Raw genomic sequence first — 24,959 nt, 5'->3', positions numbered from 1 at the left:
AAGTCTGTAACTCCAGGAAACACGTGACTGTATCCACACTAGAGGTGTTGGCTGCTGCAGCTGTGACATTAGGGTAGGATCAAGCAGCTAATCTGGTAGCACTACATGATCCTACCCTTCTTCAAAGTCAACTTTTCTTGAACACCAAGGTAACAGATCTTTGCAGAAGAAATGAACTGGGTACATAATCTTACAAAAGAGTCCCTGTAACACTCTTATGCTATAGATATCAAAGTGAAGCACCAGTTAATTTCCTGAATCTCTGCTCACAATGACAAGTAAAACGCATGTTCCTTTGCTGGGTATGAAAAACCTCACAAGGAAAAATTCATCTACCTTGAATGTGTAGTGTTAGAATCTGACATCATGCAAATTTCTTTCTCACTAATACTTCCAGTTGTATCCTAAGAATAGTCTAGTATATACTGAACGAGTGAAAATAGCCACTTCTCCCCACCTCCAGGTGATTCCAAGCTAGAAGCTGCATCTGTATTAGGAGAAGACTTAATGAAGCTCTACAAGAAGCGTTGTTGTCCAGATATTAATATTTGTGTAGAAGGCCACAACTTCCAAGCTCACAGGTATATAAACAACTCTTCTTCTAAGATTGCCATTGTAAAGAGTATATTCTATTGTATAAATACTATGTAAGCTTTCTTTGCTAACTTTTTAAAAATCATCTGTACTCTAAAGAAAATGAAAAATCTATTCATAAACTTCAGCTATTTTATTCAGCTACTAGTGCTGAATAAAACTACCATACAGGTAGAAGTTTTCTGGAGTTGAAATTACTTCATTTTTTTCTGCTTTCCAGAATCTGTGCATCATAATCTGATTTTACTTTCATTACTTCAGTCATGTGGATGTAAAGACAGTTGAGCTGTCTTCAGGAAGTCAGCAGCCTTTATTGGGTGTAAAGTCCAAGACCATTTAACAACTTTGGCTCATTGGACTTCTGTAGGTTGGGAAAGCAAATTATAGGGGCAGTATCATTCTTGTCTTCCCTGTACATCTGGTATCAGTCTGTTTGCATTTACTGTTTGAATTTGAAGTAGCAAACTGGAGAGCCTGTATTTTGTTTACTTTATGTATATAAGTAACAGAGAAATGATCAAAAATCTCCACTATTTTTAGTATTTTCTCAACACAAAACCAGTGTGGGGTGTTGTATTACTGACATTATAAATATCTTTACAGAAGAAGTATCGTAACAGTGGTGGTGGAGTTACGTTTGTGTATTTTTAATAACAGAATCAGGATATATGTTAGACTCCCACAATAGAGTGTAGTTAGGCATGGTTTTAATTCTGGTCTATACTAATAAGAAGGCATGTTCTTAGAGCTGTAACTTTGAGAAACAAATACTCTATTGCAAAAGAAAACTCCACAAAGTATTCTGTTGTCAGAGCTTCTTTAATTTAGGCCACTTACTGCCTGGAGCAATGTACATGTATGTAGTCTAACTAGAAAAAAAATATGGCAGTAAATCGTAGAGGAAACAAGGAAGTTCTAAAACAGGCACAAAAGTTGCTTGTTTTAACGCCACAACACATGAATGGTAGGAGTGAATAACAAAAAGCTAATTTTGGATATAATTGTGGTGAAAGCACCAGTATGATCTATTTTGAAGTTGGTGGTTGTTTTTTTTTTTTTTTTTTTTTTTTTTGTTTTGTTTTGTTTTGTTTTTTAATTCTCAGACTGGAGACAGTTTAAGCTCCCACCCTCCCCCACGCAGTCACCTCCATATTCTTTACTTTCTCATGAAGTCTGATGACCTTCCTGTAGACTTTGCACAGTGTAAGGAGCAGTGCTCTGAGAGAGGTGCCGAGTTTTGTCTTACTGGTGCTGCACTGTATCATTACAGTTCTGTGTAGCAACACAACTTGTTCAGTAATAAACTTGTGGCACAAACCATGACAGCAGGAAAGTACAGATAAATTTACTTCAAGTTCATGTGATATCTTGATATATTTTATAAGTTAAATTTTTATCAATACCATATATTTAGGTAATACACATTTGTCAATATTTTGATAAGTAGCCATCTAATTTAAAATAAATCCTGTAAATCACCACTTAACTATGTCTTTATAGTTGATTGAGCCCTGTTTATTACTAAAAATTATTTGGAATAGAATGACAAACATCCCTATGATACTGTATTGTAACTTTCAAAAACAAGATAGCATGGTATGTGTTTTTGAATTTCACATACTCAGAGCTGTGAGATAATACCCATTTAAGTGTGGCCATATTAAACCGTGATGTGAAGCATTCTGTAAAAGCTTCGTTATTATTATTTCTGGGTGAATCACTAGAGGAATGTGCAAGAAGTTCCTAATTTTAAATACTGAGAGACTCTAGAAGAGGAAGGAGTAGAAAGATACGAGAGATTCCAGAATATAGAACAACTAGAAAAGAGAGCATAAATAGCATCCTTCTTACTTCTTCCTATGCACATATAAAAGTGCTCTGAAACATTTCAAGAGCCAACAAATACGCATGAAAGAATGTATTCTCATGCCAAACAAAATACTTTGCTTTTTCTGCCGCAGGAAATACATGACAAACAGTAATTTTAGCTTAGTAGGTGTCAAGAAAAGAACTGTATGTATAAGGATATCATCTACAGCTAACATAGCCCAGATTAGATGTGTAAGAGCTAACACTGTAACTGGTGTATAAATCTGGAAGGCTGAAATCACAAAGCAGTTCTCATCTACTAGCTTTCTTTTGGCCCTTTCACTTCCACCTTAAGAAACTCTTGTTGCAAAGGTTTTCTCATCTGTTTTGTGAACGCTCTGATACTGGTAGAAATACTACTGGTCAGGGTTTTTTTTATTGTCTTTGAAGGAAGTAGAAGGAAATTGGATGAGCCCCTTTCTTATGAAGTTAGGCTTTTTGAATATAAAATACAAAACAGTAAGTCTGAACAGAACTGATAGCTCTTCTCAAATAGTGCTGGAAACGCACATCAAGTTGTTGGATTATTTTGTTATTAAGTTTGTTTGATTTTTTTAGTACGTGCTGGTAGGTAGCCAGCCAATTTTGAGTAAGAGAAGCTTTATACTTCTCTCTTCATTTTAATAAATAGACATTTTGCAATATAAAGAGAAATTGATATGGAGGTTCAGGATATAACTATTTGGCCAAACTGGTGCTGTGAAAACACAGTAACTTACTGTTACTTGGTAAATAAAACAGAAGAAATACATCTGCAATTTCATGTTATATAAAAGGAAAATGCTTGTGACAATAGATTTACTTTATGTGAATGTCAAAGTCATGCTAGAAAAAATCTGTAGCTGAGAAAAATTTGGAGTACTGCCTTTGTTTTTTCTTTAGTGTATTTTAAAATTTCAAACATACTGGAAGAAAAGGCATGCAGTATACAGATGACACCTTAATGCATAAAGGGCAAAGATTTAAGTCAATGTTATCAAAGAGTCTCATAATAAATATTTGTATCTAGTGGAATCGTGTTTACTTTTTCTCTCTCAGGGCTATTTTATGTGCCAGATCTAGTTACTTTGCTGCTATGCTGAGTGGAAGTTGGGCTGAAAGCTCTAAAAAGCACATCACTCTTCAAGGGTAAGTGTTGTCTTTTCAAGTTGTGCAGGAGCAAAGGTAGGCAATATGCAGCAAGTGTGCTGTGTATAGAGCACTGGAGATTAATCTGCCTTGACATTTTTGTTCAGCCTGATACATTTCCTGACTACCGTTTTGACTTCAGTATGAAACAGTGTATGTAATATGTTTGTTAATGCTGTCAGATGGCTCAGGGAAGAAGTCTGTATCATCAACAAAAGGGTACTAATCCTTTTTGTTTGTTTGATTGATTGTTTTTGGAGAGTATATCTTAGTATTCACAATCTATTTAATATCTCTTCTACTGACTTCAAGTTGTGGATGTCATGAAAAGCATCAGAAATGGATAAAGTGTAATACGTTTTCATAGTTATTTGCACAGTACTTTTATAATGTAAAGACAAACAATTGTATTTCCTATATAATGTTTAATAATGATAATTCAGGATCATACACTAAGATCATTTTGACTAGTGTGCTTGTTCACAATGGCTTTCTGTGTAAGTGCTGAAAATAACAGAGCTGTCAGCGCAGGATAAATAATTAAGACTTTGTAGATAACCTGGGGACTGCCATGTTATTTCTTTTTAGTATCAGAAAAAAACATTTGCAATAGTTTAAACTGCCTTTAAAAGCAAACTAATAGTGCTACTTCTACATGTTAGCTTTTTTAATTTAAATGTGGTGTTGGCTGACTCAGCTTTCTTCAGAAAGAACTGTATACCTTACAGTGCCACAAAGTATAATTACTTTGTGTTAATATAAAATTGCTTCACCAAGTGATGCTTTCTTGTATTTTCATCATTTTAATTTTCTGTCTGTGCAATAATACTGCTGCAAAATCAGTGAGGTTTTCTGTTCGTTTGGTTATAACTTTAATGCTCATAAAAACAACACAGTTTTACTTAACTGTTTGGCTTTTATACTGTACTTAGAATGATGTAGAGGCTGATCGTCAACAATTGCTCTGGTACTTACAATTCTCTCCCTGCAATTGATATCTTTATATGTTAAATTCCGGTTAAGAAACTGTAACCCTCATTTTTTAGTAAAGAATTTCTCCTGAGAGGTACTTAATCTTTTTATTAGTATGTTCTCATTGCCCTTGTCTCTTAATTTCTGGTATTAAGAATCATGTGAATTTATTTTACCTTTTCTGATTCATTTTTCTGCTAGGTACAGATTTCTGTGCTGTCTTTTTAAACATTTATAAATAAAGTACATATGGCATGTTCTGAAATAATGAAAAATCTGCATAAGATAACAGCTGTCAAGACTGAGGAAAATTTCTTACTGATTTTATGGCTATCATGTGCTAACACAGAGAGAGATAACTGTGTTGATTTTGCTTCTTAGTGTGTTGCAACATTTTTTTTCTTTTGTTTTTATTCATCAATGTCTGTTGCTTAAGCATGTTGAATGTTTTAACTCAATCTGCATGCCTAATTTCTACTTCTGTACATAGCACTTGTGGGCTCTAAAAATTGCACATGGAGTTGTACGTATGTAAGTAGATTAATGTATTTTTCAGAATATTGTGTACACCACTTCAAATAGACATTCCATGCCTTTCCGCATAATGGTGCTGGGAAGATGGAAGGATGCAAATGCAACTCTGTGAAGGACTTCCAGATTTCTCTATCTGAATCTAGCCATAAAGAATTTTTCTAAATATTCTGAAATGCAACGTTCCTACCTAGCATTGTCATAAAACTACTAAGTCTATTTTTATTGCAGGAAAAGCTTAAATAGATTTGTAAAAGTAATGAATTAAAAATATTATAAAACAATTTTGAAATACATACTTAGTAATTGACTTACTAGTAGTAAAGGGCTTAGAGAAGATTTATTTTTTTAAATCCTTTCTGCATATTATCAGCATAAGTAATCTAGATACTTAGGTAATTATATCAAATCTTACTAGTAGATGGTAATAGTCTTCTTATGACTAATTTCAAAGATTTAAAGTACTGCAAAATTTCAGCAAGACAGCGAGAGTATCAAAGTTCAGCCAAAATGTTGATAGTTCAGATAATTTTACATTGCAGTGATCATTAGGATTAATAGGTCATTAGCTTCCATTGGTAAGGCTGGATGATGTTTTCTGATTAATGTATTTTGGCTAAGAAATGTGGTAGTTGTTCCGAACTTGTCTCTATTTGTATTTCTTTCTTGCTTTTTTTTTCAGCATAAGCCATATAGAAATGAGTGTCATCTTGCATTTTATATATGGAGCTATTCTGGACTTCCCAGATGAAGTTGATGTTGGGTATATGTCAACTTATATTACTTTTAATTGCAGTTTCTGCTTGTTCTATATTTTCTCAGTTAAGAGTCTAAAGGAAAAAATTTCTTGTAGAATATAAATAAGACAAAGATGTCAAATATAATGATCATTACACCTAATCATACTTGAGGAAAATCCAAAAATAGGGTTGTTGAAAAAATACTGTTTATTCAGCAGCTACTGGAAAAGATGGGGCAAAGGCTTTTGGAATATTATGAGGACAGTGAAAAACATGAGGGAGTTTTATACCATAATAATGTACATTTTGCTTGTACATTCCTTTTAGCTTTCAGAACAACATCCACGGCATGTAAAATGTGTAGGAGTTATTATTTGGAATGTATTTTGAAACAAGCATTTGATGCAAAGGCTAAGTAATTAGTCTTAGATCCATAAACGATAATATATATATAGCAACTAATGTAATTGTTGGCATTTTATTCTGCTAAAGTTTTTAACCCCAGTTTTATGTTGCTATTGTACAATAATCCTGTATTAGTGAAATAAGATCTAAAATGTGTGAATTGTTTTCTGAAATAATTTATATAGTAGCTTTTGGACTCTGGGGAAAAAAAAAAAAACTACATCTGAAAAACTACAACTTCTCAATGCTAGAAATTGTTGGTCAAAGTTTACATCTAAATTAAAAATGTAGAACTGTTCACAATATGCTCCCCAATGTCAACTTATTATATAATGAATTTATATAATAAACAATACCTTATTTTCTATATAAATTATTAATAGTTTATTCACTGTGCTTTCTAGTATATGGAAGGGGCACAATTCTTATACACTATGTCATTGCTAACATTTTACGTAACCCTTCGAAAAATTACAGAACAACAAAACTCGCACAAATATCTTTTTCACTTGATACTCTTGAAGTAGAGGAACTGAGAGTCTTTTAAACTCAGCCTGTAGCTGAGCCTTACTTTTATATAGAAATGTGGTACCACTCTCAGTGTTGGGAGATTATTTTTTCTGTACATGCTTCTGTTTGAAGATTATTCTTTGGCAAGTTTCAAATTTAGTTATCAATTCATTTTCTGCAGTAGCTTCTGACTGAATAAAGAGGTGAAAATAGTGTGTAAATTGTAAGCAAAGTGTATATATCAAAATGATTTCTAATTTTTGTTTCTGCTTTCTCTTTAGTCGCATGTTGGGCATTGCAGATATGTATGGGCTAGATGGGTTGAAAGAAGTAGCTATCTACATTTTGAAGAGAGATTACTGCAATTTTTTCCAAAAGGTATGTCAGTTCTCATGCTACTTTGTGAATTGTAAAGCCTAGAGAAAGAATTTTGATTCTATTACTAACAGATCGTATTGATGAGATACTTAACGACCATGTGGTCCAAGGGTTACCTCAAGTCACCAGAACCTGTTCATATGTGTAAATCTGTTAAATTCAGTAGCATTGATGATGGGAGTAAGGCCTTCGGTATCATCCACCTATTTATAGAAACTTGTAAACCATAACTGATGAAAAGCAGCATTCCATCCCATGAATTAAACATACTAAATTACATCAAGTATTATTTAATATGTTCCATGGCATATGTAATTGTTCTTAACAGAAGTAGGAATATGGAAATACTATATATGTGCATAACAGATTTCATGGGCATATAGTTCAAATTTATTTCTCTCCAATAAAAAATAGTTTAAAAACAAACAACAGCTTGGAGACAAGCATTTTTATGCATTAGGCTCATTAGGCTGAATGCTACTTTGTCGACCTGTGAAGAAACAGATGACTTCCCTATTCCATATTAAGGCAAACAAACTTCAATACTGTGGTGGCTAACAGTAGCTCTGTTTGAACTGTAGATTTTCTACTTCTGTACAGTTTCTCTATCTCAGAATGTGTAATAATTGTGGTGATTTTATAACAATTCCAGCCTATTCCTGGAAAACAACAAGCTGTACTAGAATGCATGGCTATTGCTCATTCACTGGGAGTGGAAAGCCTATATGCTGCCTGCATGAAGTAAGTAAAACAACACTAAGTTATGGTTTGTTTTTAATTTCTCTACTTTCTGTTGAAATGATTTTCCTTTGAGAGATTGGGTTTATTCTGACATTAAAAGTTCACGTTTAAAACATTTTTCCTCACAATACATTACAGGGATCACATAAACTAACAAGTGAAGATGGAACATTTTTCATCTTTCTTATTTAGGACTCTTTTTTTTTTTTTTTTTTCCAACAGATGGGTGGGAAAGCATTTTGCAAAATGTTTGTCAGAGAGAAGCTTTGCCAGTTTACCTCCTGAACTTCAGAACAACTGTCTTGTTATGTTGATCAAGTCTTTGGTAAGTAGTATATAGTGTATTTTATATAAAAACAGTGGCATAAATTTTTTGCTTATTTAGCTGTAGAGTGCAATTTAAGAAATAATAATGGCAGTATTTTAGATCTGTAGTACATATATACTGCATAAAAGTTCCCATTAAAATAACAATTTAAGAAACAGATTTTGATGTGCAGATGTAGTTGCTTCATGGAAAACAGTCTAGTGAAAATCACAGCATAGTGAAAGTCCAGCATAATACAAAAGGAGTTTATGAAACACAGCTCTGACGTCACAGCATTCATTACATATTCAAAGAGCGAGGAGCAGCAAATTACTGCATCAAATTTAATGTTAGGTAGCGGCGCGCGTTATTTGTGATTGTCTCCTCCTCTTTACATAAGTTCTAATTTGGAAAATAATATCTTTCTTTTTCCCAGACTTCAGGTGATCACTGGCTATCAGTGAGCACAAACCATCCATTTAAATGCCCGCTATCTTTAAAAAGAAAGTAACAGTATTGTATACGTATCTTCAACTTCACAGATGACAGTACTGAATTGGTTCCGTCACAGTTCAGAATTCATTGTTTGTAGCATGTATTTACATTGTTCAAATTTTGATCTGCCTAAATGTAAATATTTTAATTTTCTTTGTGTATAAAACTATTGTCAGTGCTGATTTCATAGACCTAGCTCAGATCAGTTATTTTAACAGGAATTTGGCCCAGTAATTAGCCTAGAAATAGAGTGAATTGCTGTAGAAATAAAAAGATCAGGTAAAGGAGCTAAAGATATATCTGTACAGCTGTTGTCAGGCATGACTGTGTGTGTGTGTATATAAATACAACTAATGGATTGGCATGCACAAAGTTTAATCTAACTAGCTCAGCTAATGTTCACAGGACAATTTTTGTTCTAGCATACACTAGACAGCTGAGTATGTACGGTCTCCAGAATGATTGTGTATCTCATGCGGAAGTTGTTCTTGTGTCTTGTTACTCTTATCCAAGGTAACGAGCTTAGGTATGGCTACCAAACATACCCCTTAGCTCAACACTGTCAAATAATTCTGTCCAAGAACTGCCCCTTGCTGAAAGTGCTGTGAAGGCTTCTTGGGGCCTTTCTGGATGATTTATTGAGAGAGTACTTACCCCATCAAGTGCTGAGGCCAGTAGGTCAGCTGTAAGTGGTGGCTGCTAGTCTGTATTCAGGTGAAGGCCTGAAAAACAAGAGATTTCAGATCTATGTGGCTGTACCAGGAGAAGCTTGTGAGTATCCAAAGCTATAATAACCAGTCCTTCTACCAGCATGCATCAACTTTTAACAGAATGTAGCAGCTATGGCTTTTAAGATAGTGGGAGTGTTTTGCCATTGTATTAATTCAGTACACTCATTTGTTCCCAGAATATGTGTGTAGCTTTGTGGTATTGATTTTGTGATGAAATATATGAGCTATCTTGAAGCTACCAGCTTTCACAGAACCTGTAGTACTTGGTACTGCTCCAGCTGTGTACCTAGCCTCTCCAGAACATTTTGGAGTGCAGACTAAAGTGTATTTTGGTTCCCACTTTACTGAGTTAGGATTTTTGTTCGTGGGTCTTTGCAAGACTCACCAATATTTTATAGACTGAAGCCTAGAAAACTTTTCTAATTGCAATTCTAAAAAGTAAAGCATAAACCTCATCTGCCCACAGAACAGTTTTGATGAGTAATCACTTAATTCCGAGCTCTTAAGACACCCAGTCCACTTGTGGAATTCCCACTGGAATTTTTAAAACTAAGAATCTGCAAAAATGCTTCAAGTTGCTTGACGGAGAAAGAAGAAAAGTGTAACATTCATTTTGCAGGAGCTGCCCAATGTTTTGCAATCCTTTAAGTTCTCTGTTGTAGAACTTTTTAACAGTTAAACAGTTTGACTCTTGAGTCTTAAACAGTATGACTCTTAAACAGAATGACTCTTGAGCCTGCCGTTTATCAATCTTGCAAATGTCGAAGCTTATAAATACAGGCAACCCTTAGAGGACAAAAAGGGACAAAGAAAAGGAGACTACTGACTAGAAAATCTCTGGGCAGCCACAGTGATAAGCACAGCAATGTTAAAAGGGGAGTGCAGCTTAAAACACCATCCAGGTACTACCCCGGAGTCTCAATGAGGTGTCAGAGATTTACACTTTTATAGGCGAGTGAAGTGGACACCATTTTAGAATGATTAGGAGAAACATTATAACAAGAGAAGTAAAACTCAGATAGGGCCCCTCCTGCCAAGGGCTGGTTTTAGCTAGATGTCAATGACAGCATTTTGTGTTTCACTGGACGTGTCTGAAGGGGGTTAATGCTTATTGCCTTACAAGCAGGGGTGACTCCTGGACAATTTCAAAAGCTTGCAAGTGAGTCCAGTGGGAGCAAGATCAAACCATAAGCACTTGCTTAATCTTTAGTTTACCTTAAATGCATATAAACAAACTTGTTTTACCTGCAGCTGAGTAAAATAATAAAACACAGTTGAACAGTGGCTGTTCAACAGCATAACAGATGTTATGCTTTAACTGCAATATGCATGAAGAAAATCCTCACTGATTTTTAATTGTATGGTCCAAACGTGGTTATAATATGAATTTACAGTGTTGTGTGTTTTTTTGTGTGTGTGTGTCAAATATTTATCTGAATTGCTTCTTTCTCCACTGTTACTGATCTTACCACATCATTTATTAGTGACCTGCTAGGTTATGTTGAGTAGAGCTGTCAATCCATCCTAATGTGGATCCATCCTAATAAATTGCAAGTTCATTGTAAGTCACATATCAGCCAGTAGAAGTTGTTCTTGGTTACTGGGTTGGTGAGACAATGCAAATGCTTAGCCAAGTATGAAAGAAGCAAAAGAATTGACCTGGGGGGTAGATATTAGGAATTTGGTTTTCTTTTCTTTCAAATTTACCTATAAACATAACAGTTGTGCTTCTTAGAGAAATGTCAGTTAAAAAGAAGGTAAGTTCTCCATATATGAAGACAGATACTTGATGTTTCTATTAAATAAGGCAAAAGGATTCATAGCTATGAAAATACTTGGATATTTATGTATTCCAAATGCTGGACCATCCACAATCACCTAAAACATTCACTTACGCATTTTATTAAGTAATTTATTGTATCTTGCAGTGACCTAGAATGATTTTCTCTGTTCAGTAATATCGTATCAGATTAGATTCTGTTAAGGACTACAGTATGTATGTAATGACAGTTGGAAAATACAATAAAAGCTACTGAAAACTTTACTGCCTAACTTCAGTAGACAAAGCAGCAACAGATTTTTTTTTTTCCTCTTTTAGTTTCAAAGGTACCTATAATGTTCAGAATTATCAAAAGCCAAATTTATTTTTTAAAAGGGAAATGAATATATCGTTGGATCATTGGATCCTTGTATAAATACTCAGGAACTGAACAGAAGCTATTTTATAAGCAGCAATTCTTTAGGCAACAGCCTAATCTCTGTTTTTATTTTCTAAGAACCATAAGAATGCTGCTTTCCTTTTGATGGAAAGTGACCAGCTGATCAACAGTCTTCCCCAAGTGAAGTGGACGGAGGCAGCTGTGGCAGTGGCATCTAGGCTACAAGAAGAATGCATAACATTTATTGTGGCAAACTTCCTACATGTAGTACAGAGTGAAGCCTTCTATACTTTATTGCAGGTAAAAGTGCCCTCAAGTTACTCTGTGTTTCCAAGTAAACTGAATCATATCAGGCTTTGGATAGTTCAGGCTGTTAAATAACTGCAATAGTTTCAACTTTTACTTTAAATTACAGTAATATGGGAAAAAAAAGGCAGCGCTAAATTTAAGTGTTATAAAGCATTATTAAGGTTTAATACCGCATTTGGGTATGTGCCTCAGCTAAGACAAGTGTTCACACAAGAATTTAGTGGGACAATTTCTACGTCGCAAAGAGATAGTAAGTATGTACATAAAATTCCAAAAAACTTTCCTATCTTTGGACCCGCAGATTACAACAGGTATTTAAAGGAACGTTTATAACTATTAACAGTATACTCAAATTTTCACTGATCTTTGTTGCAAGTTACTGGCAATGCTGCAAGTCCTAGTTAGAAAATACCTGTTTATAAAGGGAGTTCACTTCTCCCATAAAAAGCTTTGTTTGTTTAATGTGTAGAGGATTTTAAATATTGAGATTTTAGAACATTTTGTCTTTGAACTTAAGAGTTGCATGTGGCTGTAAATTCATGTTTATTCCTAAAATTTGGATTAGCAAGAGTTCTCAAGATTATTTGTTAGAGGCCTGGAGTGGGATGTGCGTGAAAGGAATACACAGGAATGGATACTCAGCTTTTGGAAGGCTTCCTGCACCAGCATGATAGCAGACCCTTTCTGTTCAGTAATACTTTTGTATAGTGCACGCTCTTTTATTTTAAATGGTTGCCTTTTGTTGTTTCCTCAGGCTCAGGCAATGAGCAGCAAACCTGACCTTCTCGAACTAATCTTTAATGCAATTGAAAAAAGTATTAATAACGAAAACAGCTGCTTTCTTCTTGTAGCTGTGGATACATTGCTGGACTCCACAAATGTGAAGGAGATGGTAGGTTTTGCCACGTGCAGTGTCTGTAGGACAAACTATTCTAGTCTTTTCACTTGAGTTCAAATCATGTGATGTACTTTGAGCTCAGGTTGGAAGTGCCCAAGACATTGGCATTTTTTACTGGATATTAACATTTTTCTTTTAAAGAGAAACCCCACATATGGCCATAAAAAAAAAAAAAAAGTATTACTGAGAATGTAAGTCCCATGGGCACCATTTGCTCTGTTGATCTTTACTATCACTTTAAATTTGTGATGAGGAAAAACTTACCAAAATGTTTAATTACCTGAAACCTAAAGGGGAAGAGCGTTTAATTCTCTATTTCTCTATATATCTAACCCCCTTCCACATTTTCTAAAAGTCACAGCTACATCTGGGTTTAAGACTCTCCTCTGAAGCAAGGGCTGCCCAATCTAGTGAGCGTGTGTTGGACTGGTGGGAAGTATCAGTCTGCGTGTATGTAACATGGCATGTATCCCACAGTCTAAATAATGAATAAAGATATTTAAGCTGTGGTTGACTGTAATGCTGGGGATAATTCATGAATAATATGACATACTGATTAAAATCTGGAATGATGCTACAAGCAAAGAATGAAAAATAAATGCAAAATGAATTACTGCAATCTGGTGCTATTGTAGGTCTTCTTGGTAAAAGCAATGAAAATTTAATCAGATACATTATTTTTCCCTAGAGTATTTGACCTTGCTGTGACACAGCTGACAGTGAAGAGCTATTAAGGGGTTCATTTAAAAAAAAAAAAAAAATAGGAAAAAGGAGGAGGAAAAAAAAAGGAATGCAGTGTTTTCTAGTGCTTTAGTATGCCTTGGAGTGATTTGATATCAAAGCATTATAAAAATTACCATGGTGGGCAATAATCTTTCAAAAACAGCATCCCCATCTACCAGGCCATTATAAAATATAAGTGATGACATCATTGATCTAGCTTAGGGAGTAAGTAGATTCTGCAAGGAATAATGACTGGTTGCTATGACAATCTGCCTCTCGCCAGCTGCTGATTTGTTACTTGAACACAGGGTTTTACGTGCAAGATCCAGGCTCTGCGTGATAAGCTCTGGGTCTTCCTGGTTCAGTCTTTTTATGCTGTTCGTCACACAGAAAGCTGGAAGCTGATGAGACCAGACCATCAACAGAAAATACAAGCAGGTATGCCTGGCATCAATTTTAGAATTAGAATTTAGCATTAGAATTTTTTAGCAATCTGTTTAGCAGATAAAATGTAGGTGGTACTGTAGAGCCAGATACAAATTAAAGCACAATTTGTAGGTTTCTGAAACAGTAGGTTTCTGAAATGGTATTTTAGAATAGATGCATGCTTAGCTAGTTTCAAACGTGGAAATCAGTAAGTCTTTTTCTACGAAGTCTCCCCTCCTTTTATTTTTAGGAGAGCATGTCACAGAAACCAGAGGTGGGTATGCTGATTCTCCCCTTGTTTACAGCTACTCTAAGTCATTTGAAATACTGCAGTAGGATTAATAGACCTTTTCTGTCTCATTTTTAAGGAGATAAGCACTGTGGAAATGTTAAATTTACATAAAGTAGATTACCCATTCTATGAATTCAGTTTCTATCCTTTATCATTTTCTACATAATGTATAAATAGTTTGTCTCTTGTGTAATGCTTATCTCAGGCTCCGTGAGTAAATGCAGCTAGCTTGACTTCACAGTTGATTGGTATTGTGATCCTGTGTATGCTACTGCAGAAAGCCCCTAAGGAGCTGCACTGTGCTCTAAAAATGTGGACAGGCAGCCCTTCCAACAAAAAGGAGTTTTTGTTCTGAGCCTTTCTTTGTGCTGAAGTACACAAGTATTCTGCGGCTGCGAACTGATGATGGAGTTGTGGCTGAATACTGGCTGTGACAGTACAGTGTAAGACTTGTATAAAATGAAAGCATTTTGATTCAAAGAAGGTAAACGTTTCAGTGTTCTTTTTGTTAAGGACATTTGGGGTTAGACCATGCTAGTTACAGAGCTGTTCATGCCTGTAGGCTGATGATAATTTTATTCTAGAATTGCACGCTGAGGTAAAGATGCGGTGTCAGTCTTTATAAGCATGATTTAAGGGTGTAGCCCACTAACATCTCGCTGCTAAATCTGCATGAAACAGGTTTGTGATTATTTTCTGGACCGTGAAGTTTTTCAGAGGCTAAGGAGCTGGCTTCAGAAACCAGAGGATTTTTGTTTGTTTGTTGGGGAGGTGTTTTTAGTATGCTTATCTCCTTATTGTACATAATGTTTGGGCTGTTTTGCACCAGTGCTTTCAATACAAAAATGAATACTTAAGACTGAGGTGTGCCTTAGTTGTCCAAACTGCATCATGACAGACATTGTTTTGTTTTTCTCTAAATTAAACCCTAAGTCAGAGTTAGCATACAGTTTATTTGTAAACAACCAGTCTGAAATGTTCCCATGCATTATCTGTTTTTAATTACAGGCAAAGCAATCACACAATACTGGTAGACAAATTTTAATCTTCAGGTGAAATTTGTCTTAGATCATTTAAATCAACTTTCATCTTAAAAGATTTCGGGGGGGGGAAGGGGCATCTTTTAGAGATTTAGCCTATCTAGAATTGGAACACTGTAACAGAAGGAAGAGGAAAAATGCCAAAAGAAGAAATGATATGGTGTGCCTTTTTTTTTTTTTTTTTTTTTCAATCGCAGCATGTCATGTGTTTTTTTAGGCTCAAGTTTAAATAGCTTTTATCTTAATATGTACTATTGTGCAGAGTCATTGCTGCAAAAAGGGATAGGTCCCTGGTGTGCCATTTCCAGTATATCTTTTCTTGTTTGATTTTTACAGAAATATATTTAAGAAATCTTCAATAAGAATTCAGCAGATTTTTTGTTTCATTGTTATAAATAGATACATTTTTATATATGTACAAATACTGTCAGAACAAGAGGAACTGAATGCTTAATTTTAAGTACATTTTTTGTAAAACCTCTTTCTCAGTTGAAACATTAATTAAAAAAAAAAAAAAGAAACCTTATTGATTCTATGTCTGTGTAGTGTCTATACATATTTTTTTATATTCTACAAGCACAATTAATTCAAAAGCTTCATTGAAAAATGCTTCTCTACCAGAGTAGAACAGTCCAAAAAAAAAAAAAAAGAGGCATTCACTGCCTGAAAATTTCACATGACAATCACAGGGATAACTCTCATGATGTTAAGCTGCATGCTGTCTAAAGAGGCACTGTGCAGTACATTTAGATATTTTGGCTTTACCATGTTTGAAAACTAATTTAATTTACCTTTCTGTAATCAACCTCCTGTTTAAATATTATAAGAACTTAATCTATAAATTACAGTATGTCACATTAAAGTCATTAGTACTCTAAATCTGAAGGTCTGTCTTTTTTTGTAAATTTTTGTATACACTTTCCAAAGTCTCAGTGTATTTCAAGCTTTAAGTAAGGTAAGCTTGGATCAACAAAAGTGTCTTACTATGAAAATGGGGAAATGAGTTAAAGTAAGAGTTTAAAAAAAAAAAAAAACTTGCTTGTGGCCATGTGACCTCATAACAAATATCACAATTTTTATTCCAAATATAAAGCTGTTTCTCCTCTTAACATTTGCCACATCACCAAAATTAGCCTTCTTAAAAAAATTAAAGGACTCAAAGAATCACTTCCTGATTTCAAAAGATGCTAATTGAGTAGGCTGACTTTTTTTTTTCTGTCTCCCTTCTTATCTGCTAAATGTTAAAGAAAGTGCTTTTCCTCTTTACAGCTGCATTTGACAAGGGTGATGACCGAAGACTTGGCAAAAAACCTGTATTCACTAGTTCTCAGGTAAACCTTCATATCTGAGCATTAAAAGTATTCGAAAGCTTGTGAACATAATTATTTTTGTCATTCGTCTTATATTCAATGTTAATTTGTCACATTAATTAATGCAACTTCCTTTTGAAAAATTTGTATTCTCTTGAACTCTTATTTCTGCAGAATCAGTGATGTCCCTTACTGGAAATATTTTAGGACTCATCCTATGCTCTACTACATTTTCAAACAGATGAGCTCAAATAAAAGATTGGAATTTGTGTTCAGAATCTCACATTCCCCTGTTGCTACGTAATGAAACAGATCTGTTTCCCAGAGCAAATGGTTTGCTACTGAGCTAACGAATCTCTACTATTATCACAAGCCATGGCAGTAGTGAGTCTGTTATGCTCCCTGCCATCAAAATTATGTTTTAATGCCCTGAACAGCAACACCTCTGTTGAAATTCATGCTCAAAATTAGGTTACTATTTAGTAGAAAACTAGTGTGGGTTTCATATGATTTGATGGTCATGGATACATTGCAATTACACAAAGATTCCATTTTATGTACTTAATTCTCCATATTTCAGAATATCTTTACCTAAGAGAGAGAATAGTTATCATCACTTATCTGATGGATATACTTTGGTAATGGCTTTAAAAAAACAACACATTTCAAATTAATTTTTATGTTTCTAATAATTCAGAGTCTTTATTTCTCATTGGAAAATAGGCATATGTAGCTCAAAAAAAAGTTTCCTTCCCTCAGCGGACACTAGCTATACATAACAGAAAAAAATGTCTAAAGTAAAAGTGTGACTCTGCTTATATATTTCTATATCCTCTATATAGAGCAGCGTTTTGCAAGACAAAAAAATAAACTGGGCACTCTAGATTTTTTTCTGGTACTTTTGTAAGCCAGCAATCTGAGCTGAAAATAAAATTTTTAAAAATTATATCAATGCTGAAACTTGATGTTTTAGATTCATGTACTACCTAATAAATAGCTGTGTTTCAGAAGTTACAGATTGTGTGTGTGTGTGTGTATATATATATATACACATACACATATACATGCACGTATACTATATATATGGTCTTCTGTTTTCTTTTTCTGATTTTCTTTTCTAGCTAAATAAATCTGGTACTGAATCTGTTGGTGTAAGGAATACTTCTTGGACAGAACACAGCAAGAAAGATTGTGGAAGAGATTCTTCCACTAATCAGGATAAAATGAAATCTGATGGATTAGGAGCATCTGGACATGCATCAAGCACCAACAGAAACACTGCCAACAAGACTTCAAAGCATGAGGATACAAAGGGAAAAGATAGCAAAAAAACTGTTTCCAAAATTACTAAAGATTCAAAAACTGGGGAAAAAACTGCTTCACCAAAGGCTAGAGCTGTCATCAAAACAAAAATAGAAAATAACGGAAATACAAAGGCTGAAAGCATGCCTACCAAGCAAGATGCTGAAAAGACATCTGCAAGTGGCAAAGGATTAAAGAACCACGAAGGAAAAATCACAGGTGCCAGACCTAAAGTGCTGACTGTAACTGCAAGTGTGCAAATCAAAACTAAACCATTGAAAAAATACACAGGGAAGGAATCTCCATCCATAGTGACTGTGGCAGGAACATCCAGCAAGTTAACAAACTCGAGCACAGATATCCAGACTGCCAGCAAACAGGCAGAAGAACCCAAAGAGGATAAATTGGTAGAAGAAGGAAAAAAACGTGCTGGTAATTTACTTATTTATTTTTAAAAAGTCTATCATCAATGAGAGTCATATGTTAAAAATTTTTACATGTTTAGCAGCTATGCAGTATGCAGTTTTCATAGCTGACCGTCACGTAGTAGAATTTTTCAGTACTTTATATGCAATGCATTTTCCCTTATAATTAACTTTGAATTTATTTCACAGCAGTAATAACAAAGTCTTCTTTGAAGACCTCAGATGGAGTCACCAACAAAAAAAAAAAGACTGAGCTTGAGGCTAATGCCACAACAAGCAGGTATGTCAATAATATGCTTTTTTAGTTTCTACGGATGCATGCTTGTGAAATCTTTTTTTCAGTTTAACTATTAAATTTACTGTTAAACCAACATGTTACTTCTAACCTGAGTATCTTTCATAATGATTGTCTATTACATGTTATTCTAAAAAAAAAAAAAAAATTGTTACTGGAAACACTTTGGATTTCATGTTGGATTGTTTCATGCTAATCATTTGAACATTGTTGTAGGTCATTCAGAACGCTGCACGCTTGGAACGGTTAATGACTGCACAAGGTGTTGTAAACTTAGTATTTCTGGGATCGCTTAGAGTGAGCTGCAAAAACAATGCACAGAAAGACAGTTGAAACCCTGTGAAAATATGACAGCGGTCACTTATATAGGGGTGTGTGTGCACCTATATACATACATAGGTGTATATTTTCTTTCCACAAAAGTACATGGTTTAGGTTGGATTTTCAATGTTTATATATATGTTTGTACATTAAAACAGATATATTGCTTGTTCAAATGTAATCAAATATTGCTAGGTCTTACGCTTGAAAATAATGCATATAATAATTTCTTTGCAGTCTAACAAAAAAGTCAACTGGAAAAGGGTGCAATGAACAAAATGCACAAGCTGTTCTAAAGAAAAAAGGGCATGTGAGTAGCCCTACACAGCAAAAGGCTCAGAACACACCTACCAATTCCCCCAAAAATCAAGGTAAAGTTTCCAGTGGTAATGAAACAGTCCTGCATTGTTTTTGCAAAAACTTGATGGGTGGGTTTTTTTGGTTTTGTTTGTTTGGCTGGTTGTTTTTTTGTTTGATTGTGTGTTTTTTTTGATTTGTGCAAGCATTGGCAAAATCTTCTGAACAATTTTATTTTCCATATTTCACTATTGGTGACAACACTAAACTGTAAAATGTAAATGAATAGCTATTTCAAAATATTTAGAGATGGCCTTCTCTGCCAATTGGCGTTTTCTTCTGTTATCTGCTTCACCGACTCTTTTATTTGCTAATAGCTCACGTTTCTGCACTTAAAACTATGACTGAGTTCAATAGAAATCCTGTAGGTCAAGCGCTTACAATATACATCAAAGATCCGGACTGCAGACTGTTTCAAGAACTTTCAAGAACAAAGCAAACTTTATGCCTTCCTTTTTTGTTGATTGCCTCCCTAGCAGTTGTTCTGCTGATGCTGACCTACCCCCATGAACTAATATTCAATTTTGACAGCTGTTCAGAGGAATTGTGGGAAATGACATCATAGAGCACAGAGAGGAAAAAGCTTTATGAAAACATGACATGTTAAGGATGGAGCTCTTTCTAATCCCTTTTGGATCTAGCACTTACTGAGGGTGGGGTGGGAAAGAACGTTCCAGTTGCTTTATCTTATATGCATTATGATACAGAAACCACTGGTCCTGTCAATTTATGGTCATTAGAGATCTTGCAGTATGATCAGACAGAGCAGTGATGTTCATTCTGGTATTCTAATCACATTACTAGTAATGCAATTAGTTTGTACCTCCTGTCATTTCCTCTACAATATAAATTGAATACAGTACCCATCACTTCCTGTGCTAACTGCTGTGCGGTGTTTTTATGCACTACTACATAGCTGCTGCTTTCTACTCCACTGATGACTACTTTGGTGACAGGTCAAATTCCTTCAGGTATAGTCTACAAGGTGCTTTCGTTCCAAAGATGGTATGTAAATGCAGGATGGCATTTTCATCTTGTTTGTATTTAAGATCTCAACTTTTGATTCTTTAACAAGCTTTAAATCCCGTAGTTGAATGAAAAGTTGAGTAATCTGTTTCTCAATACAAATGCACACTAACCTAAATTCAGTGCATATACATAGACTAAAATCTATAGTCTTTATGTCTGTTTGTTCACTGTTTGTTAGGACCTATGGTGGAATCACCAAAGTCATTGAAATCAGGAATGTCTCCAAAACATAATGAAGAAAAAAATGTGGTACAGCACCTGGTTCAGACAGCACTCCCAGAAAAACTTCCTTCGGCCAAGAAGAAGAGTGTTAAGCAGTCTCAAACACCTGTAACAAAAGCTGCTGCAAAAACACTAACACCCAAAACCCAGACTCCATCAAAGCATGGTGAGATTATGAATAATAAAGACCCAAAACTGAAAACAGCTGGGCAATCTGTATTAAAATCTCAGTCCTCTACCCCAAAACATTCAAGGAGTGAATCTCCTGTTGTCCAGAAGAATATGCACGCCTCAGAGCACAGAAGTCCTGGACAGAAACTTGAAAAAAATATGGCCGATGTTGTGGCAGTTCAGCTTCATGAAAATAATGAATGCAGTTCTGCAAAGCAAAGTGAATTTCTAAAAGCTATGATGGAAGGTAGCAGAGAAGATCAATCCTGCCAACCTGATAAACAAAAACTATTGGATCCTCCTGAAAATGAGGAATACAAATCACAATCTAAATCTTTGCCTCTGATTATAGAAGAAACTCTTTCTAAATTGCATGTTTCAGTGCAAAATGAAACGGAAGTAAGACAAATCTGTGGAGATCAGGCTGCAATTCAACAGAATAAAGACAGAAAGACAGATGATAATACTGCTGAATTTCACTGTCAAGCGCAGTCTACCAGTGATGGATACTCAGACTTTTTCAAGGAAACCAATCAAAAGGCTACTGCTTCAGGAAAACTGGTAGAACATTCAAAAGAAACAACAGTCTGTATCAAACAAAGTGATAAATTAAGCAGCGATATGGGTCTCAACTGTGGTGAAAATACTTCACTGAGCTTTTCCGAAAGGATAACCAATAAAGATGTAACACCATCTCCTCAGGTTCATATGGAGGGATTTCTTTCAGCTGATGAGTTGTGTGATACACCAGCCCTGACTGAATACAAGTCAGTTACAGTAGCTTTAGATGATGTTTCCAAATGTTCCACAGAAGGAGTAAGGGACAAATGCGCACATCATTACACAGAAGGTATTGATCCAATGGAAATGCCGGAAAACCAAGAAAATGCAGAAATTCCCTTTGTGGACCATTGGAGTACTGGCGTGCTAGATCCAAAAGAGAGTCCCGAATCAGATACTGGCAGTGCCACCACATCCTCTGATGATATAAAACCAAGATCAGAAGATTATGATGCTGGAGGCTCTCAGGATGATGAAGGATCCAATGAAAGAGGGATTTCTAAATGCAGCACTATGTTATGCCATGATTTTCTTGGAAGAAGCAGCAGTGACACTAGCACACCTGAAGAATTAAAAATTTATGACAGCAGCCTAAGAATAGAAGTAAAAATGAAAAAAGAAGGTTCTGATCTCTTCCGTGTTAATTCAACAAGTGATGATGAAATACCAAGAAAAAAAAATGAAATTTGGTCCCATCAGGGAAGCGCAAGGACCAATACTAAAGAAACTGAAAATTCTGCTTTTGGCAATGCACAGTTTACTCAGGAAGCAGACCAAGTTTCTTCTTCTGCTGATGAAACAGAAGATGACAGATCTGAAGCAGAAAATGCTGCAGAAAACATTCCTCCATCAAATGTTCCCACTCAACAGTTCCAAGGAATTGATAATTTAGCTTTTGAAGATGCAACAGAAAATGATAATGCAAGACAAGAGTTTTCTAAAACTAAAAATTTCAAGCGATCTGTTTTACTTTCAGTAGATGAATGTGAAGAACTGGGATCTGATGATAGAGCAGAAACTCATCCTTCACATCAGCATTCAATAGATTTTCTTACTCCTTCAGATGTATTTGACAGTGTTTCTCAAGAGCACCATGAAAAGACTTTTTATTCAAGATACTCATTGGAAATTGAAGATGGATTCCTGGATTGCAAACAGCCTAAGGATAGAGACAACAGACTGGAAAAAAGTGAAAGTTGTCTCCTACCTCTTCATGGCACTGAAGTGCCAGGAAAGGAGAATCAAGGTACATCAATGACTGAACAAAATTGCCCAGAGAAAGTATATTCAGAGGCTAGTCCATGTCCAGGGGAAAATCAAAAAATAAATATAAAGAATGAGGTGGCTATTGAGTTTCAGCAGTGCAATAAATACCTAGACAATGATGCAAAATCTCAAGAAAGACCATGTCATTTGGATCTTCATCAAAGAGAAACAAATGCTGATATGCAAAAGAGCAACTCTGCAAAACCTGTAGAAGCCAGTAAGAATCAGGTACTGACTCAGGAAGGTCAAGTGAGAGACAGTCAACCAGCACCTACTGAATTCGCTAATACTGATTTACTTCCAGGTAATGTACAGAAATAGAAACGTTCAGTCATTCAAGAGCAAATTACTAGGGAAAGCTTTGGCAATTTGCCTGGGATTGAATACTAAACTGAAGTAATTTTGGCGGAAATTATATTAAATTTAAGTATTTTTAAGTATTTCACTATGGTAAAGAATGATTGTCTGATATATCCATAAATACCATGCTGTTCAATGAGAAATTTAACTACTACAGGAAAAGATTTAAATGTAATGCTAGAATAAAGATTGGATGCAGTTTTTTGTACCTAAGTTATTTTTGATCCAATCTAACACTGACAGCATCAACTTTTGATGGAAACTTAGTATTTGTTTTGTCTGCTTGACAACATATAGTGTGTCTGAATGGGATGTGCAATAACTACAGTAATCACCTTAACTAAAGCACACTGAACCGTTTACCTGAACAGCTATATGTATTACCGTTGTTATTTATTTATTTATTTATTTATTATACACAAACTTGGGGCCTTCTCCTATTGAATATAACTGAATATTTGCCATATACGTCAGTGGGAGCAGGTTTGAACTCTGATTTAGAGGTTGTGAGATGTATAAAATTCTAAATTTTACCAGTAAAAACTTATTTCCTAAAAGAGAGATTATACTTAGAACTAATGCTTATTCACAGAAGAGTTCTAACTTCTTTGATGTGGCTAGATGAATACTTGTCTAGTTGTTTTGTGTTTTGTCTTTATACCAATAATTCAGTCTGTTTTTCCCATCAAAAATATACAATAGTGTTATCAACTATTGTGTATTCAAGAGCAATGAAATGCTGATGACGATCTATGTTCAACCAAACCATATAACACAAAGACAACAAAAGTTGTACTATTTTATTTTTTAAGTTTTGTTTGCCCTTGCCTGCAGCTGCCATTGCATGTGCAGCGTAGAAATAAGCCTGTGGATGAAGTATTTTGTCTTTAATTCTTTTCTAAGCTGACATGGCTTAAGTCACCATACAGAAATCATTCTCTATTAATTCCCTCCATGCACCTCCTGGTCTAAATTTAATTTATGTAGTAAATGAGAAATTTCATGTGCATTAAATGTGTATTTACATTGTCGTTTTCTGTATCAGAAACTTAATTATGGAGGTTATTGTTAATTACCAGTGGTGATTGCTGCTTTAACTTGATTTATAAACCATACTTCGTTTTTTATATAGGAAATAAATGCCTAAAATTTTGTCAATTTTGTATAACCCTCCATCATCCCCTTTTTAACCTGGTTGGATTATCTTTCCTGAATGATTTAAATTTGTTCTACACAGCCCTGAGGGGAGGATCACCTGCAATTTTTACATTGTACAGTATTGTGAATTATTTCAGGAGACATAGATGATTATGACACAATGGCACAAACCTGCGTGTTTGAGCACCGGCCTTCAAAAACCCTTTCTCCAATATATGAGATGGATGTTGGAGAAGCAATTGAGCAGAGGATGGATTCAGAAACAGCAGTTCTAGATGTGGATCTTGAAGATCAGCAGTTTGCAGAACAGGATTGGACTCTTCTCAGGCAACTGTTATCTGAGCAGGACTCAAATATAGGTTTCAAAAACTCTGTTCCTGAAGACCTTAACTTAGCACAATGTCTCATCAATCAGACACTGTTTCTGGCACGAGATGGTTCGAATCCTCAGGGTACATCACAAGTCGACACATTCAGTAGGTGGACTGAACTTATGTCTCCACTTGATGACTCTTCAGCAAGCATTACAGTGGCAAGCTTTTCATCTGAAGACTGTTCTTCCCCTCAAGGGGAATGGACAATTCTTGAACTGGAAACTCATCATTAAGGTGATCAAATGTTTGCAACTCACTCCAATCCATTCCCCAAATCTATTTTTGATGCGTTGTTTCCATACAATAATGAAATACTGCATCAGTCAAGAACAAGCAATTCTTGGTACTGAGGCAATCTTTCTGATATAATGAGGTAAATATGTTAATTTATAATCTAGATTTAATTGCAAGTACAATTATTTTTCAAGACTTAAATGTATGTCTTTTCTAAAAATGAATTTTGAGCATGTATTTTCTGGAACTGTTAGAAAAATTAGATGACCTGAAAGGAAGATCTCAGTTTCCTCTCTCCTTTTATCTTCCTTTTGCCATTTAATAGT

The 24,959-nt window shown here is 35.0% G+C and overlaps 1 protein-coding gene across 1 annotated transcript in view; it reads left to right on the top strand.

The window, feature by feature from the left end:
• Nucleotides 1–24,632, top strand: part of BTBD8 (BTB domain containing 8) — a gene marked incomplete at both ends in the record, with an annotated part of 33,379 nt that extends 8,747 nt beyond the window's left edge. Inside the window, 17 exon segments of the mRNA XM_084290931.1 lie at nucleotides 464–581; nucleotides 3,502–3,591; nucleotides 5,777–5,857; nucleotides 7,031–7,127; nucleotides 7,780–7,868; nucleotides 8,091–8,193; nucleotides 11,678–11,860; nucleotides 12,624–12,761; nucleotides 13,799–13,928; nucleotides 16,518–16,579; nucleotides 17,680–18,292; nucleotides 18,478–18,565; nucleotides 18,797–18,818; nucleotides 18,820–18,842; nucleotides 19,139–19,272; nucleotides 20,466–22,811; nucleotides 24,163–24,632. Of these exon segments, the coding sequence (XP_084147057.1) occupies nucleotides 464–581; nucleotides 3,502–3,591; nucleotides 5,777–5,857; nucleotides 7,031–7,127; nucleotides 7,780–7,868; nucleotides 8,091–8,193; nucleotides 11,678–11,860; nucleotides 12,624–12,761; nucleotides 13,799–13,928; nucleotides 16,518–16,579; nucleotides 17,680–18,292; nucleotides 18,478–18,565; nucleotides 18,797–18,818; nucleotides 18,820–18,842; nucleotides 19,139–19,272; nucleotides 20,466–22,811; nucleotides 24,163–24,632 (4,787 nt within the window).
• Nucleotides 24,633–24,959: the final 327 nt, after the last annotated feature.

Source organism: Netta rufina (genome assembly GCF_964035555.1).
Source record: "Netta rufina genome assembly, chromosome: 8".
Taxonomy (NCBI): domain Eukaryota; kingdom Metazoa; phylum Chordata; class Aves; order Anseriformes; family Anatidae; genus Netta; species Netta rufina.
Note: the sequence above shows the minus strand (reverse complement) of the source record. Positions and strands in the feature narration are given on the sequence as shown.